General features: G+C 54.1%; 6 protein-coding genes across 6 annotated transcripts; 1 reads left to right on the forward strand and 5 right to left on the reverse strand.

Annotated features, from left to right (window-relative positions):
* Positions 1–276: 276 nt before the first annotated feature.
* SNOG_03774 (hypothetical protein) lies at positions 277–2,556 on the reverse strand. The gene is made up of 4 exons (XM_001794269.1): positions 2,157–2,556; positions 2,082–2,106; positions 1,674–2,028; positions 277–1,620 (listed from the first exon to the last, which is right to left on the reverse strand). Exons 1-4 carry the CDS (start codon positions 2,466–2,468, stop codon positions 543–545), a joined length of 1,770 nt encoding a protein of 589 aa, XP_001794321.1. The 5' UTR covers positions 2,469–2,556; the 3' UTR covers positions 277–542.
* Positions 2,557–4,156: 1,600 nt separating this feature from the next.
* SNOG_03776 (hypothetical protein) lies at positions 4,157–5,969 on the reverse strand (the record flags this gene model as incomplete). The annotated part of the gene is made up of 3 exons (XM_001794270.1): positions 4,157–4,486; positions 4,546–5,189; positions 5,321–5,969. 3 exons carry the CDS (start codon positions 5,967–5,969, stop codon positions 4,157–4,159), a joined length of 1,623 nt encoding a protein of 540 aa, XP_001794322.1.
* Positions 5,970–7,087: 1,118 nt separating this feature from the next.
* Positions 7,088–8,004, reverse strand: SNOG_03777 (hypothetical protein; the record flags this gene model as incomplete). The annotated part of the gene is made up of 1 exon (XM_001794271.1): positions 7,088–8,004. One exon carries the CDS (start codon positions 8,002–8,004, stop codon positions 7,216–7,218), a length of 789 nt encoding a protein of 262 aa, XP_001794323.1. The 3' UTR covers positions 7,088–7,215.
* A 316-nt stretch (positions 8,005–8,320) lies between these two features.
* SNOG_03778 (hypothetical protein) lies at positions 8,321–10,542 on the forward strand (the record flags this gene model as incomplete). Its single annotated transcript, XM_001794272.1, is given in 3 exon segments — positions 8,321–9,103; positions 9,123–10,358; positions 10,408–10,542. 3 exon segments carry the CDS (start codon positions 8,321–8,323, stop codon positions 10,540–10,542), a joined length of 2,154 nt encoding a protein of 717 aa, XP_001794324.1.
* A 685-nt stretch (positions 10,543–11,227) lies between these two features.
* On the reverse strand, positions 11,228–12,804 carry SNOG_03779 (hypothetical protein; the record flags this gene model as incomplete). Its single annotated transcript, XM_001794273.1, has 3 exons — positions 11,228–11,266; positions 11,304–11,960; positions 12,004–12,804. The coding sequence occupies 3 exons, from the start codon at positions 12,802–12,804 to the stop codon at positions 11,228–11,230; spliced, it is 1,497 nt and encodes a 498-aa protein (XP_001794325.1).
* A 522-nt stretch (positions 12,805–13,326) lies between these two features.
* SNOG_03780 (hypothetical protein) lies at positions 13,327–15,746 on the reverse strand (the record flags this gene model as incomplete). Its single annotated transcript, XM_001794274.1, is given in 6 exon segments — positions 13,327–14,201; positions 14,221–14,449; positions 14,513–14,810; positions 14,892–15,103; positions 15,214–15,466; positions 15,495–15,746. The coding sequence occupies 6 exon segments, from the start codon at positions 15,744–15,746 to the stop codon at positions 13,958–13,960; spliced, it is 1,488 nt and encodes a 495-aa protein (XP_001794326.1). The 3' UTR covers positions 13,327–13,957.
* Between the last annotated feature and the right edge of the window lie 934 nt (positions 15,747–16,680).

The raw sequence follows: 16,680 nt of genomic DNA on the forward strand, positions 1-16,680 counted from the left end.
TGATTGTGACAGCACGGGAACAAGTTTTGCACAGCCACGCTAACCTGCCAACCTAACCTGAGGCGCATGGCGTCTGCGTATTTGATTCGGCACTCCGGATCTTACCCTCTCTTGGTGTCATGACTCACGCTGAGGGAGTTCCGCAAGTACATACACATGCAAAATCATTGGCAGGTTGTACGCGCTCCAAACGGCCTCGGCTGTATCCGCTGCATATTGCATCATCATGCATCGTAAGGCTAGTGGGTAAAAGACATGGCATCGTTGGAATCAAACTTCGATATTACTTATGCATTACGTTCTATACAACTTTTGGGAGCGAAGAGTGGTCCACCAGCACAGCTGACACCCCATATCTGTGACACGCCCTCCCTACAAAGGCCGTCAATCTATTACAATCATACTAAGATGCAAAACTCTAAACCGCACCAACACGCTATGCTGACGTACGGAACGGGTATAACGCAATCAAATGCCGGGTATCTATGAAGTCGAATTATGGTTCTGACACGCGTTGCGTCATCGGGTGTGGCTTCGATCGTCTATGCGGCGTGCATGACGACTTGCTTGCCCTTCATGCTCTTCCACTCCACGAATGCTGCGCCAAGGATGGACATTGACGCAGTAGCGACAGAGACGTAGAAGGTTTGCGTAAGAGCGAGATTGTAGGCTGTAAGGACACCGGGTAGGAATTTCTCCTCGATGGCGTTCTTGAGCTCAGTAGCGCCAACAGCAAGGACGATCTTAGTGTCGAGCTCAGGGACGAGGGTGCCGAGGTTCTTGATGAGCTGGTTCGTGAAGACGTTCTGGCCGACGCTGATGAAGAGGGCACCACCGAGTGTTTGCGTGAACATCATGATGGCGGTACCGATGGGGACGTCGCCTGCGGGAAGTGCAGTCTGGACGGCGACAAGTGTCTGCTGCATGCCGAATCCAACCCCGGCACCGAAGAGGAATTGGTATCCGATCCATCTGGGAGAGTTCGAGTCGGTCTCAAAGGTGGACAGTAAACCAGCACCAATGGCCATCAAGACGCTGGAAATGAGCATGAAGGGGGTGTAGTAGCCGATAACCGTCACAAGGATGCCCGAGCTCATAGACACGATGACTAGGCCCAAAATGCAAGGGAGGTTCATGATGCCGGACTTCGTAGCAGAAACGCCCTTGATCGCCTGGAACCAGATGGGAAGATAGTAGACCATGACGAAGAAAGCAGCGCCAAGCATAGCTCCAAACCATGCCGATCCCCAAACGTTGCGGTTGAGGAAGATGCGGGGAGGAACGGTGGCGTTCTCCTGTTTGTACCATTGGATGGCGATGAAGCCGATGATGAGGAGAGAGAATATGACGAAGAGTGCGATAATGCGGCCGTTACCCCAATCATACTTGGATCCTCCCCACTGAAGCGCAAGGAGCAGGCAGATGATGGCTGGGAGGAAGAGTACAGTGCCCTCGAGATCGAACTTCTTAAGCTGCTGCTTCCATGTCGCGTCGACCTTCTTTCCACGTCGCTGAACGCTCAAGAACGGGATAATAAATGCAGCTGTAAGGGCACCGAATGGCAAATTAATATAGAAGCACCAGCGCCAGGTTAGGTGATCGGTGAAGGCTCCGCCCATACTAAGCTTTGTTAGCACGTGTTGATCAGTCTTGGTGTTGTAGGCGAAACTTACAGAGGACCCGCAACAGACGCAATGCCGTACATACCACCAATCAAACCCATGTAGGTAGGACGCTTGCGAAGCGGAACCGTGCTGGCAATAATGAGTATCGCACCGCTGAAGATGCCAGCTGCACCGACTCCAGCAACCGCACGACCAATGATCAGCGCAGTAGAGTTGGGCGCAACACCACAGATCAAAGAGCCGAGTTCGAAGATGGCGAGCGCGATGAGGTAGACCCATTTGATGGAGTAGAAGGTGTAAAATTTTCCGTAGATGAGTTGGGTGGCGCATGTTGTGAGGAGGTATGAGCTGCCATACCAACCGACATCGTTCAGTGCTTTGAACTGGTCGGTGATGCGAGGAACTAACATCAGGTCAGTTTGTGTCTTACATGCAGTCGTAAATTGATTGACGTACTCGCCGTTGCTATAATGGTATTGTCCTACTCTAATGTTAATACCGCGAAGACATCCAGGACATGAAATGACTTACCAATGCCATGCAAAAGACGCTCAAGCAGAGAGCTATTGTGATGGCCGCTAGTTTCCAAGACTTGGGGTATTCGAAACCGTCCTCTTCGTCGTCTGCGCTGATTTGCGAATTGCGCTTTGTGTCGACTACTCCAGCATTCTTCTCGTCTGCGATGATTGGCTCGACGGATGCAGGATTGGCTGCAGGTGCTACAGCTTCGACAGCACCCTTGCCCTCCAAAAGCGAGGGCTCATGACTTTGCACCGCAGTCCTGTCTGATTCGGCCATGCTTGCCTGCGTCGTAGGCCGGAGGTGATTGTTTGCGTCGCTCATGATTGCGTCGTGCGTGGCGCTATATAGACTGGTCGAGGTATGCGCCAAGGCGAGGGCGTCGACTAGTCCTGAATGACGAGTGTATGTCTGAAGACGGAAGCTGCGTGATCAAAGGGCCGCTGCCTGAGGGGCCAGGGCACTATTTGTAGTATCCAGAAAAGGAGGGCATACAAGGGCGGATGTAGGGCTGAAATGGAGACACAAGCAATGACACTGCAAACATTGGTCTTCTCGTCCCCGTTTGGGTGGGTACAACTTCATCAGACTAGCGGAGATCGGTACACACGCTTTCCCGCTTTCACCCATATGTCCGGCTGCATTTCGTCCGCGACTCCTAAGCGACGCCTCGAAATCATAAAATTGTTGCCTGGCAAGCCACACGGATTCCTCGCGCTCCCTGCGGCACTCGATGGTTCTCATTAAGACGTGCGGCGCGCATCGCAAGGGGCTGCAAGTTCGGCAAGGACATGCCAGAATCGCAAACTAGCACACTGTGTAGAAGCGAATAGAAGCAACCGCCAGCTGAGATCGTCATCGATCAAGCCTGCATAAGAGTTTTGGTGTTCTCGGCGTCCGCGCGCCCCGGCAGCATTTGCGATGAGTCTAGTCAGACCCTCGCGATCGGGACAAAGTCTTGGGAATTCGATCCTCTGGGATTGTAGTGGAGTCATTCTCCTGGAGACACAGCAACTGCAGAAGCTTCCAGTCATCACCATCAATTGCATGCGCACACGAGGCCCCCCATCGCATAGCCTCGCTCATTCAACTGTGGGTTCCTCAAGATGAATTTCGTCCGTCAATGTTCGCATTCGTTTGCGACTTTCCCCTAGGGCTGGGCCTGATCTAAGCTTTTTGTGGGTAAATGGCCAGACCTCGGGATCTCTCTGGGCGTTTTAGTGTTTGAGGTCGGTATGTCGGTGATACGGCATGTTCGCTACACCCGCTCCGACGTGGATCACTTACTTCCGCTACCATCGATCCGACCCATCGCGAGCTTGAAATGACTCCCGGTATGGCGCAATCGTCTGATGTCTGGATGTTAGGTTTGAGACTGGAGACGCCCAGGGTTTCCATTAATTCGGCGACTCGTGCTCGGGAAATCCATTGGCCTCTGTGTCGTCCTCACGTCATGTCGCTGAAAGCCACAATTTGCTCGGACGATTCTTGTCCTAACGCAGAGGTTCATGCTATGAAACAGGCCACCGCTCTCGATGATCCCATCCCACTTGAGAGTCTCTCTAGGTACCGCAACTATTCGTGTTCGCTCTGTTTAAACTTTCTCCCTTGTTGAAACCTATGCACCAAATTATACGCCAGCGTACATGGCTTCAAAGGCGTGTTAGACTATGATATGTTCCTAAAAGCGGCCTTGAAAATTTGTAGCCTTAGCTATCGCTACACCGCTACTGTTCACTGCATTGAGCCAGACCAGGCACGAATCACTGCACGAACTAGTGCTGCTACCAATCCCAAAGACACCATCCCGCTTGGAAGTCTCACCCAACGCTGTACAAACGCAGCAAAGCATGGTATGATCGTGATTGGATTGAGAATATGTTTTTACATGTCTTTCGACTTATTCACGTATCTGGCTTTTCTGATGGTAAACGTCGTCAATGCGTCTCCACCAAGCCATGGTATCTTTATATGCAAAACCCAACTCCATCTAATGCCGCTAAACCTCAGATTCAAAACTGCACCTGGAACTTCTTACTCGTCCGAATCCTCTCTCCATAAAACCTGAAGAAAATCGGCACGGGAATGAACGCCAGACTAATAAATCCCAGCAGACTGTTCCCCCACCCAAGGCCTAGTGCGTCGTACATGGACAAGCCAGATAGCGGGAGCACTGCGCCGAAAACCGACCGAAGGACGGTGTTTGCTGCGATTGCCGATGCGGCGTGGATTGTGAAGGCGTCGACGAGGTATGTTTGAATGGTCATCATGGCGGTAAGATTGCCAAGTCCGATGAATGCGGTCGCTATGATGGGGACGATCCAGTGGACGCCGTAGTATGTCTATAAAATCGTCAGTGTCGAGTTCTCGCGCGAGCTTTTACTACTTGTTATCAACGTACCGTCCAGCCGTACACGAAGACGCCAATGGGTAGGGCGACTGCTCCCGGAACCGTCAACATCAGCGGGAGTCGATGCTCCGGCTTGACGTTTCCTTTGGCTTGTTGCTTTTTGATGACCTTGTCGGACATGACCCCTAGAACTCCCATGCCCACCAGCATACCCACGCCTGAGCCGATGTACGACAGACCCACAGCGCCAGAGCTAAAGTGATATTTCTGCTCAAACACAAACGTAATCGTCGTGAAGAAAAGATACAAAATCCCATAATTAATCGCAATATACAAGCTCATCAGGCCCACAATCGGCGACATGAAAAGCATCTTCATCGGCCTCGAAATCGCGCGTACAAACACCTCTCTCGGGGGGATGTTCTTCGCGAGCTTCGAGCGAATATCCGGGTTTCCAGTGGATTTGCGTAATGCAGCGGCTTTGCGCTCGAGCAGCGTGGGCCCGTAGGATTCAGAGCCGACGAGGAGGAGTATGAGGCCGAACACGCCGCCGAAGATGGCGAGGATCCAGAATACCCAGCGCCAGGACATGTTTTCGACGAGGAAGCCGCCGCAGACGGGGCCGATGACGGGGCCCAGGAGCGGGCCTAGAGACCAGATTGCCATTGCGCCGGCGCGTTGTTCGGGGGGAAACACTGTCGAAGGGGAAGACATGGTTAGCAGGTGTCTCAGGCGAAACCGTTCAGAGGAAGTTGAACTAGCTGTGGTTTTTTTCCAACCACCTTTCTGTCTGTCCAAAATGATATCAGGAAGAGTTTCGACTTACTGTCGGCAATGGTTCCTCCTCCGATAGTCAAAGGCGCTGAGCCAGCGCATCCCGCAAGGAGGCGGAAAGCAATCAGCATGCCCATAGACTTGGACAGGGCACACGCAACATTGAAAATAACAAACAGCAGATTGCACACATTGTACAAGTATATGCGACCGTACAGCTCAGACAGTGGCGCAATGAACAGGGGCCCAATAGCGAAGCCAAGGATATACACAGACACAACAAAGGCAGCTATAACGTTCGAGGTTTCGTGGAACTCCCTAAGTACTTGTGGAACGCCAGGCGCGAAGAAAGATGATGCCAGTGGCGTGATGAGCGTACATGCGCCCAAGGATGCGATGATGCCCCATTTCTTCGACATGGGCCAGTTTTGGGGATTCGTCGGGTCGGAAGGGCCGTCCCAGTCGACGATGTTGGGATCTTCGGGTGCTTCTGGGTCTGCCGTTACGTCGCCGGAGAGTGTTTGTTCGTCAGTGTAGGTTGATTGGGCTTGACTTTGGAGGCCTTTTTCCATGTCTGTTGTATAGGACTCTTCTGGTGTCCGGTCGGCATCGTGGCCTTGTTGGTATGCTTCCCGGACCTTTTCGTCCTGTATGTCTTGGGTTTCCCGGACGGGATTTGAGAATGCTGCGGGAGTTGCCATTGTGGATGAAGTGTGGGATCTGGGTCGAGCTGTTAGCACACTCAACATGCATGCTTTTCGTGCCTTTGGCTGAAGGATTTTTCAACACAAGTTTGACATATCGACGGTATGTAGAAGGAGTTGCAAATCTTACCAAAGCAGGCGCGAAACCAAGACGGAAGCAACCGTGAAGTGTAATTGTCGTTTGCAGATCTCGGTAATCAGGTACTCTGAAGCCAGAGAACTAGTGAACAAGAATGCACAACTCTGAACACAGTCAAATGAGAAGGAGAATGGGGATCAATGTGAGAAGGAAATCATATCAGTATATGGCAGAAGGCAGCAACAGGCATACTGGTATACATGATTCCCTCGGTACTTAGCCAGACGCCCGCCCTTTTGAGACGGACGGTGACAACCGTATCTGCGTATCCCCTCCTATGCCCGCGAGACTAATTCCGCTCGCGACCAAGCAGCCGTGGCATGGCAGTCGCAACGCCTGAACCCGAGCCAATCAGACCCTACAAAATCGCAAGAGAAAGCTTGTTAGCTGCTTGGGGCGAGCTTGAATGGGTGCGCAAGGCCAGCCACATTCTAGAAGGGTGGGTCAAGCTGCGGAGGGTCGGAGGGTGCCTCAAACACCATCCGCTGCGGACAAATGATAGATCTGGTAGGCATAACAACGAAATCTGGGGAGATGATGCATTGCGTTCGGTTATCTTAATTTATGGCTTTAGGGGACCTGGTGCCCGGTGAGGTTATGCAGTGTAGGGGCACAGCTGACAGTACTCGATACTGAGGATGGGGGACGTTCTCCTAAGCGAGACCCGAGCGGGCAAATAAGCTCAACATGTTTGTTGGCACAGGGCTATGAAGGCCTGAGTGTCAAATGTTTCGTTATCGATGTCCATATATAGTGCTGACTTTGGGTCGGAACGGAGCGTGCCTGTGAGCAAGGGCCGATAAGAAAAAAATTCGTAGGCTCGAGTTGCACTCCCATATCAAATCAACAGAGTACCGCAAGACGTTGTGGCAGAAGGTGCTGAGTACGGATGGTCAGACTCATATGCATTTCACAGACTGCCCATCACGGCACATGCAGGCATGCTTGTAGTTGGGGTGAGAGTGCAAGACGGTTTCGTAGAACAGAATTTGTTTATTCTTGAAGCGATTTCCAGTCCATCGCCCTCTAATCATGCAGTCATGCTAGATGGTATCCCCAAACCTGAACGCCATTGAAATGCACACAATCGCTTTTGACCGTCATCTAAAACCTCTCCTTCATGCGTCCAGCAACGGTTCGCAGGTTGCCATAGACCTTGCTGGGGTTCTGTCCCAAGATCAAGCTGACGATAGCCTCCCGGGCGACGTGGATGTTCTTGAACCCACCCAGGATGTGGATCTTCGAGTCTGCCAATACCACCCGTGTCCGGCTTGCATTTTCAATGGCGAACTTGGTCTTTCCGTCCTTGCCTGCTATACGTCCAATAGCGCGGCCCATGTGCTCGCCCTGCAGGGTCTTGACATCCTTGATCTCGAATGTCTCGATGTAGAGGTCGTCGAGACGGAGCAGGGCAATGGCGTCGTCAACGTCAAAGCCGAGCGTGAAAGCCTTGACAAAGTCCTCGCCCTTTTGCAGAGCGCCAGTGTCGGTTGTGCTCTTGGATGTGCGCAGCTCGACGGACTTGGTCTTGATGTTCATGCGCACCTGCAGCTTGAGGTGCTCGACCAGCGGGGGGTATATCTTAGGCCATGCCGTCTTCAGCGGCGTCATGCGGTGTGGGGGGATGGGCACTTTGCGCTGCTCGTGGCGGAAGGCGAGCGGTATCGACTTTGCGGGCGCGAACTTGGGGCGGCCGCTCTCGTCGGTCATGGGCATGTCGTCGGCAAGCGCGTCTGGCGCGGCTTCTATGGCTGTGCCGGGCTCGATGCTCATGTCAATCAGGTCTGCGTCGTCTTCGGGCAGCGGGACGGCGCTGGCCTCCATGGAGACGTCCTCGCTGACATTTTCCGCAAATTCCTCGGGGCGGCGCTGGAGGGCTGTGGGTGCAGGCATTTTGTGTCTTCCTTTTGCTGGACTTGTTGCAGTCTTCTGGTGGTGGAGCCGTGGGCGGCAGAATCGTGAATTTCGGCGGGGCTATCGATAAGAAAGTTTCGCGGTCGCGAATTTTGGTGAGGCGAGATGGCGGTGGCAGCCGGCTACGTACTAGCGCTTTCACCGCAAAGTCCAGTCTGTGCCAGCACCATAATGACGTGAACTTGGTCCTTCCCACTCTGCTTCACCAAACCCACGCCCCTCTTTCCCCTCCCGATCGACCAGTCCGCAGCCTCCACGGACCCGCGGACTCGACAATGTGGCTGCGGTGAATATAATGAGCAGGAATGTAGGCTGGACGGCTGGCGCTTTTCTGCGGCGCTCCGTCGTCGACCAGCCGCTGACCCAGACTGGAGTGCTGCCGCGCTTCAGCGTTGGGAGCCATTTGCGGACACCCTGGAGCGACTTCGCTCAGAGACGACGCATCACATTGAGTACCCAAGTGCTGGGCCTCTCCTCCACACATTCGCCCTTGACGCGCTCGTCACATGTCACATCGGGTACCGCACCACTGCTACAAGGACCGCTGTTCCGACACAGCCATGGCCAGCAAAGCGTGACAGTCACTGTGCTGTCCGCCTTCTGCAGACATGCATCTTCGAGATCGAAGAAAGCAGCCAGAAAGAGTGCTGCCAGCGACCGACGCAACAAGAGCTCAGTGACGGATGGCTCCTCCAAGAACAAGCGGACCCCACCACAGGCTCCGCAAGCAACCCTCTCTCCACAGCCCCAACCCCCTCCCAAAGGCTCGAAACAGCCATCGGCCCCCAAGTCCGACGCCCAGGACGCTTCCAGCAAGCACCTCCTCGACCGTCTACCCCACACCCTACCACATCTCAAACGTCCGACAAAAGCAGAACTGCTCGAGGCAGCCTCGGGGTTCTGGTCGCGGATAAAGATCCACTTCAAATGGCTCACTATTCGAAGTGCGCGTCCCTTCAACGCCGACGAGATCTATGCACTCTTCTCGTGGATCCTGGCTGCGCACGTGCTGTGGATTGTGCTGGGAACAACGACCTTCTTCATGTTGACCGTCTTCCTCATCAACACTGCCTTTTCTGCAAGAGACGCTCGCCAAGTGGATTGGAAACTACCTGACAAAGTCGTCGGGCATCAAGGTTGTTTTCGAGACGGCTGTAGTACCCAAGTGGAAGGACGGTGTCATCTCGTTCAGGAAGGTCTACGTCTCGAGGAGACCGGGCCAAAAAGGTGGCAAGGTCAGCAAGGGCTCGCAGACTGAGATGGCTGCGGCCGCGGCCGCTGTTGCGCAGCAAGAGAAGGACGAGAAGGAGCACCAGGAGGGTGTCGAGCAGGGAGCAGAGCCCGAAGAAGACACAAACTACACCCAGTTCGACATCTCCATTGACACGGTGAATGTTACGCTATCCTTCTCGAAATGGTTCAACGGAAAGGGGATGCTGGAGGACGTGGAGATCAAGGGCATTCGCGGTGTCATCGATCGAACGCACGTTCGCACAATCGAGGGCGTAGATCCCCGGTCATACAAGCACGAGCACAACCCAGGTGACTTCGAGCTCAACTCGTTCAAGATGGAGGATTTACTAGTGACCATCTACCAACCAGGTGGTTTCCGCCCCTTCGCCGCAAGCGTCTATTCGTGCGACTTGCCACAGCTGCGAAAGCAATGGCTGTTCTACGATTTTCTCTCAGCGAACATGATGTCCGGCTCATTCGATAACTCCCTGTTCACCATTCACCCCAGACAAACTCACAACTACACTGGTACACAACTTAACAGCGCGTCTGAAGACGGCAGCACATGGAAGAAGCACAGCAGGATACGCATCGATGGTCTTAACATCGACCATCTCAACCGAGGCTACGATGGCCCCTTCTCATGGATTCACGAAGGCAACGTCGACATCATAGCAGACATCATGCTTCCCAACGACGACGATGAGTCTCTCGCAAAGGTCATGTCTGACATGTACGACCGTGTCGAAGCCACTGTCACACAAAACGGCCGCAAACACCACTTCTCAGACCACGCTACGCCTGGCTTTGATGACCACCACCACGATGAAACCGCCGAGCACAAGGAAAGTGAAGGAGAGGATAAGCGCTTCATCATCATGGATATGCGCGTCCATCTCAATGACGTCCGCGCCGCCGTACCCATCTTCACACGAGACATATCTTACGTCAACAACGCGCTCGTCCGACCCATTGTCGCCTACATTAATTCGAAGCGCACTTTCATTCCCGTAAATTGCCGTGTCGTCAAAAAAGTCAGCGAGTTCGACGGAAGCTGGACACTCTACGACAGCGGCTTGATGGAGGAAGTATCTCGAGAGGTCAGTTTTCTTTCTCTCATACATCACAACATGCTAACACCAGAAACAGATGTACGATGCTTTCGCCCGCGACGTCCTCGACGACCGTACAGTGCGCAAACGCCGGATAAAAAAAGTCGGCATCTGGACGCTGCAACTCGCCGCCCAGGCGCTCTTCTTGGGGCTGGCGGGTAATATTGCTTGATACCCATATATAACTCTACTCTTTTGATGAAATATGAATGTGACAAGAATGCGTGGCGTTTTAGGGCGGTTGGGTATACTGGCCTACGGGTCTGGGAAAGATGGAGTCATGATGTTCATGTTGATGTATAGCTTAGTATTCAACGATGAAATGCAATGTATAGATCACATTTTTTATACTGAGGATGCGTGGTCTACTCGCCCAATGATCACGCCGCGCACTTCTCTCCCATTACTGCCCCAGACTCGATGACATGGGATCCACTGCACACCCTTCATATCCCCTTCCCACTCAAACCTCCGTCCAGCATACAGCGTCGCATTCGCCCACTGTTTCTCTCTCACCCTCTCACAATCCTCCTCCCCTGTGATCTCAAACGCGTAAAATCGCGTCGATGACCCCGCCGGCGCGACTTCATTCCCGTCAGTGTGTATGCTCTTAGCCGTCAAGCCCGTCGCGCTCCACTCGATATCCACGCCGCGAGGCAGCGCCTCAACTTGCACGACGAAACACGGCGGCGTGCGGTGTCCAGATATGGCATCGTGATCTGGAATCGGCGCGCGATACGTCTTGTCGTTGAACGCCACTTGGTGGCCATTCAGTCGATCCCACGGATCCACACTCTCCTCATCCCCTTCCTCTTCCTCCACCGCAGCCTTCTCATGTATTTTTCTCCACGCCTCCCTCACCACCCCAACACAACCATCCACATCATGGACTTGAGCTGGAACAAACCCCACGCCCGCAATCCACCCCCTTACCCCCTTCGCCCTGCCCACCCGCCACAAATGCTGCAGCGCAAGCACCACCTGCCCCGCAAACCCGCGCTCAGCATAAATCTCCATACTCGCCGGCACGAGCGGGATTTGTCCAGCTACATACACCACCTCCCCGCCGTCAGCGTCTGGGAGAGCAGCGGATATCGCCTGGCTGTACGGCCCGATGTTCGCGGGGGCCCAGTAACTCCTGCTCTGGACGTGTAGGCCCTGGCGAGAGGGTGTTTTGTCCAGGACTACGCTGAGCATGACGTCTACGCCACGGGGCATGGCCGGGCCGCAGGCGATTGTGACGCGCGAGGGGGGGTTGAGGGTGGAGAAGAAGGTGGCGTAGATGGGGTTGAGGGTGGTGAAGGTGGACATGTGGCGGAGGAGGAGGGTGGTGTGGGAGATGCGGGATTTGGGGAGGGAGGATTGTGTGAGTATGTGAGAGAGGCGGAGGAGGATGGAGGTTAGTTGGTGGGACGGGGAGCAGGATGGGGTGGGGGAGGAGAGGTTGGAGGATGTGAAGACGATGGGGGAATGGGCGTGTGTGTTTGTTGGGAGAGTGAGAGAGGTTGGGGGGTGTTGCTTCGTCGGACTTGAGCCTGCAGATGCAGAGGTCGTGTTGTTCTCTGCATCGTCGAGTATGTCCTTGAACTCCTGATCAAAGAGCTCCGGAATCCTCCAAACGCCCCTTTCCCACCCCATCACCCCTCTCTTTCTCCTCAAGCCCACACTCTTTAATCTTCAGCACCGTTTGTCCCCCCTCCAAAACCACACGTTCCGTCTCTCCAATCCGAATCTTCTTCTTCCACAACCCACTTGGCCCATCAATCGCCAGCGTCTCGAACTCACCTCCCTCGCCTACAATCGCGCCATCCCCGGCCTCCCCAAACCTCCCCATCGCCTTCTTCAGCTTCGCAACTGTGGTATGCCGCACAACATCCAGGCCCAGGAAACTCTCATCCAGACCGCCAGACGCAGTCTTAATGATAAGCGCCTCCTGCCCCACGGCCGCCATATCACTCAGCAGTGAAGACTGCATATACGGCGGTAGTAGCGGATACTGCCAAAGATACGAAAGCGGCGTGAGCCCCAGTCTCAACGCTACAGATTCCACTCTCGTGCGCTGATACGTGCTCAGAATCGCGCCGGTCGAGAGTGCATTCGCTTCGGGATGCTTTTCCATCACCCTGCTCAACAACGGCACAAGATCCTCCGTCTCATCCCGCTCCGCGCACTCATAATCGCGCCGACTATTCTGCGGGGACCCAGCTATCGGCTGGCGGTAGAGAGGAATGCCTAGAGCGTCTGCATACAGCGGAATCACAGCGTGGCCCACGGTCTGGTACATGTAACTGTCGATATCTTCATGTTCGGGCACTAGAGGGTGGAGGTTGGCTAGGGCGACGATGGTGTGGCCTTGCGCGCGACAGTGCAGGATGGAGAACAATGAATCCTTGCCCCCGGATATCAGTGCGATGACGTGGAGTCCCGCGGACATGGTGTGTGTATACAAAGTTTCCTTACTCTAAAGCGGCGCGAGTCTTTGGTTTCGCTTGTGGTGAGCAAATCGGCATCGATTAGAGTATGTTCTGGCCTGCAGTTAGAAAGTGAATCGGCATCGACGAGAATTCTTATGGCTTGCAAATAGAACGCAAATCGAAATGGTCGGGAAACGTTGTTTGCGGTCGCGATCGCGAAATCGGTCGTGGCGTCCGATTGTGGTGTGATAGAGCATCTAGGTATACTTTGAGACCTTTGTTTTCGCTAAACTTTGAAGCACTAGCGGGGTCGTGCCTTTCTCGATTCAGGCCCAGATGGATCGACAGGGTCCCTGGGCGGGATGGAGGCGCACGCCGCAAGCCGCAAAGCGAAAAGGCCACTCGACGCCACTGAAATTTCGCATGGTCAAGGCCAGGCGTCGAAATAACGCGACAAGGTAGACAATAAGCTCCGAATGGTCAAGGCGAGCCGTCACAATGACGCGGGAAGGTAGCCAGTAAGGTTCAAAAAGTGTGTAAACTATTTTTGGTAAATGTGTATTCGACGTGCCAGCACTCTACTACGATTTGTAACGCAAGGAAAACGCTGTGCTTAGAAGCAGTATAGGGCAATCCAAATATTACAGATGGAGTTTGTGTGCGTGTTGTGGGTTGAAAGAATCGAAATTCCCAGAATGTTTGGCAGTGCGCAGAACGCAGCCGATTACAACGAGGGTATGAACGCAGAATGAAAATGCGAACGGGTGAGAGAGAAACGCGGCGACGATGGCCGGTTGAGTTTGTGGCCATGCCGTCGTAAAGGGTTGTGTGAAATCAAGCCCGCAAATGAACACCAACCAATTCTAATCCGTCCCTCCAAACCATGATCCCCCAGAGCCTGCAATGTGCAATGCATATGAAAAACGCGCAACCAGAGATGAAGGAAAAAGCCAATCTTGTACGGTATGTGTAGCCAAATTGGTGGTCAAGAATACAGTTGAAGAAGAGAAGTAGGCAACTTTTGCTGCTACCGCAGACCGAAGAGCGCGCCGACCGCCGAAGATGGAGCTTGTCTAACCCAGCCGATCCGGCGTTACGACGTGATAGTAGACGTGTAGTCGCCTGGTGTCATGATGGTTCGTTAAAGACTTGAAGGAGAACAGGAGACGACATCTACTCGTCACGCTTCCTCTTGCGCATCTTGTTGATGGCAGAGGCCTCGAGGTCGGAGTAGGAGTCAGAGCTTGAACTTGAGATGCTCTCGGCAGCATTGTAGAGGAGCTGACCCATCGACGCAGGGTTTTGCGGGTTGAACATGCCAGATTGTGCCATGTCGTGAGGCATCTCCGAACCGTCGAGGACGCCCATGACGACGGCGCCGGTGCCGTGTGTGCGCTGGTGCTGAGACAGGTTGTCGCTGCGGGAGAACTTCTTACCCACAGTCGGTGCACTCGAAAGGCTTGTCGTGGGTGTGCAGGGAGCGGTAGTGGCGCTTTAGGTGCTCCTGGCGGCGGAAGCGGCGCGAGCAGAGAGTGCAGACGAAGGTCTTTGAGGGATCCTCAGTAAGCGACTGCTTGCGACCACGGCGGCTAGTGGGTGCAACAGGTGTGGAGCCATTCTCATCAGAGCTGGAGTTGTTGGCGTTGTCGGCATTGGACGCTTGACCTGATTCATGTTGGCTTGATGCTCCAGACGCGGTGTTTTCATCACCTGATGTCTGTGTCTTACCCTGGTAGTCCGACTCGGCGTCACTGTACTCAGAGCGAGCCTTCTTAGCTGAACGCCTCTTAGATGCAGAGGCAGCGTGCATGTCGTCGCAGCAGTCGCTCTCAGGAGTCAGGGGAAGGCCGTGAACAAGCTCTTCCTCAAAGTCAGTGAAGCTGGCGTCGCTGACAAACTCCTCCTCAGAGGTAAAGGCAACGAGGTCGGTGCGCTGGCGCTTGCTGCCGAGGAACTGGGTGTTCTCGGCTGGCTGGTATGATGCAAGGCCAGTAAAGTCGTCCTCGCAGTCGAGCTCAAAGAGGGGCTCAAAGGTTGGCCAGGCCCGTTGAAGTGGAAGCTCTCAGTTGATTCGGGAAAGTCAATCTTGGCCGACTCTCCTTTGAACACTCCCTTGTGCTCCTCGTCTCCAGGGCAGAGAGTCAGGGAAGTGGACAGACTCTGACGCGGAAACGGTCAAGTCTCGGGGGTTGCAGAAGTTGTTCTCGGCCTCAACAAATGGAGAGCGGGGAATGGGTGAAGGTGATGGGGACAGCGAGGGGCAGGATGTTGCGGAAAGGAGGTAGGAGCCCTGGCTAGCCGAACGGGGCTGGATGAACACTATTCACGCAGAGTTAGCAACCACGCTCGATCTTTCACCTGTGCGCTTGCTGCATTCTAACATTTCGCGCAACTTGAACGATCATGTCATGCATAAAGGAATTACTTACCAGGTGTCATAGGTGGGGAAGCGGACCTCCATTCAATACCAGCTGAAAGGAGCTCAGAGAAGACCTCACCCTCACAGCCCTGCTTGACGCCCTCAATGCCCTCCCCAGGGAAGCATCCGTTGATGGGAGTTGGCATAAAGTCGCAGACTGATGGGGGGCTGCTCATGTTGCTTCCGGTGGAGGACAGAGGAGGAGTGGCAGGCGCATATGAGTAGTCGGTATCAATTGGGCGCAGGAAAGGCGAGTCCTGGGGCTGGATAAGGATGGTTGGCTTCTGGTACATTGGCTGGGGAGATGCAACTGGAGTCAACATCTGGCTTGCGTATGCGGTCTGAGGGTACTGGATGTGCTGAGTTGGCCGATGATGGGCGCTGGAAGTACACAGTGGCTTGCGGCTGGAAGGTTGACTGGCCTGATGGGTGGGGTGTGAAGTGTCCGTGTTGGCGAGCGTTCTCTCCCTGGGGATCCGGGTTGTAGTAGAAGAATGGGGACTGCATCGCTTGGGATGGGTGCATGGGATATGAACCTTCCATTGTGAATGTGTTGTGATGTGGTTGTTCTTTACTTGGTCAAGTCAGACGCGTATCTTGCTGTGGGTTCCAGCTGATACTCACCAGAGGGTATGCTACAGTTGTATAGTAGTATGTATGCACGGTGATGGTTCTACAGTCGAGGTGTAGAAGCGGTGAATTAATTGTAAAGGTTGGTGAAGCAAGGACTGGATAGCAATGAAATGTCGAAGGAATGACTGGACAACAGCTCGTAATAACGAAGCTGTCTAATAATGGGCGAGTTAGTGAGTCGATGGAGATGTCATGGGTTCGTGCGCGGGTGGGTGAATTTAATCCAAAGGAAGGAACGGCTACGATGCACAAACAACGTGTACAAGGTGAACCAAAAGCGGAAAACGTAGAAAAAAGAGGTTGATAAACCTTGGAGACAGGGAAAGCACAGAGGATGGAAGGGCACGCCTGGATAAGTAGGCTAGTGGATCCGCGAGCGACGAGACGCCAAAAAGGCAGCGATGCGCAGGCACGGCGGAGGGCCGCGCGGGATTCGTTGCTCAAGCCGGGGGCGCAGGCTCAGCGTCTCCACCGTGGCCCAACCACGACGCCGGCGTCCATGCAGGTCGCGACCCCTGCCAGACGCATGCACACCCAGCGACTCAGTGATAAAGCGGCGGCTTTGCATAAGTCAATGCGCTAAATTTGTTCGCCAACAGCTGGGCCCTGTCCGTGGCTGCATGGCCTGCACAAACGAGATGAAGAGCGGCATAACTGTGGTTGGCTACGACGTCTATCGATAATAGCCCATCCGCCCTCCCCGAGACGGCCACCGCGACTCCAGCTGAGCAGCCTCGGGAGGGCCGTGATGCAGTGACGCAGTGGTGCAGTCGACAGTGGACAGAGAGGCTGAGGTGGGCGAAAAAAACAGCTGCCGTGTCTCGTTCGACAAAAGCACCAACAA

Source organism: Parastagonospora nodorum (genome assembly GCF_000146915.1).
Source record: "Parastagonospora nodorum SN15 chromosome Unknown scaffold_5, whole genome shotgun sequence".
Lineage (NCBI taxonomy): Eukaryota > Fungi > Ascomycota > Dothideomycetes > Pleosporales > Phaeosphaeriaceae > Parastagonospora > Parastagonospora nodorum.

Bases quoted from the DNA above. Each gene is read 5' to 3' on its own strand.
- SNOG_03774 (XM_001794269.1), bottom strand. From the start codon at position 2,468: ATGAGCGACGCAAACAATCACCTCCGGCCTACGACGCAGGCAAGCATG. The intron at 2,107-2,156 runs GTAAGTCATTTC...ACATTAGAGTAG, and splicing joins GCGTCTTTTGCATGGCATTG to GACAATACCATTATAGCAAC. The intron at 2,029-2,081 runs GTACGTCAATCA...ACCTGATGTTAG, and splicing joins TACCATTATAGCAACGGCGA to TTCCTCGCATCACCGACCAG.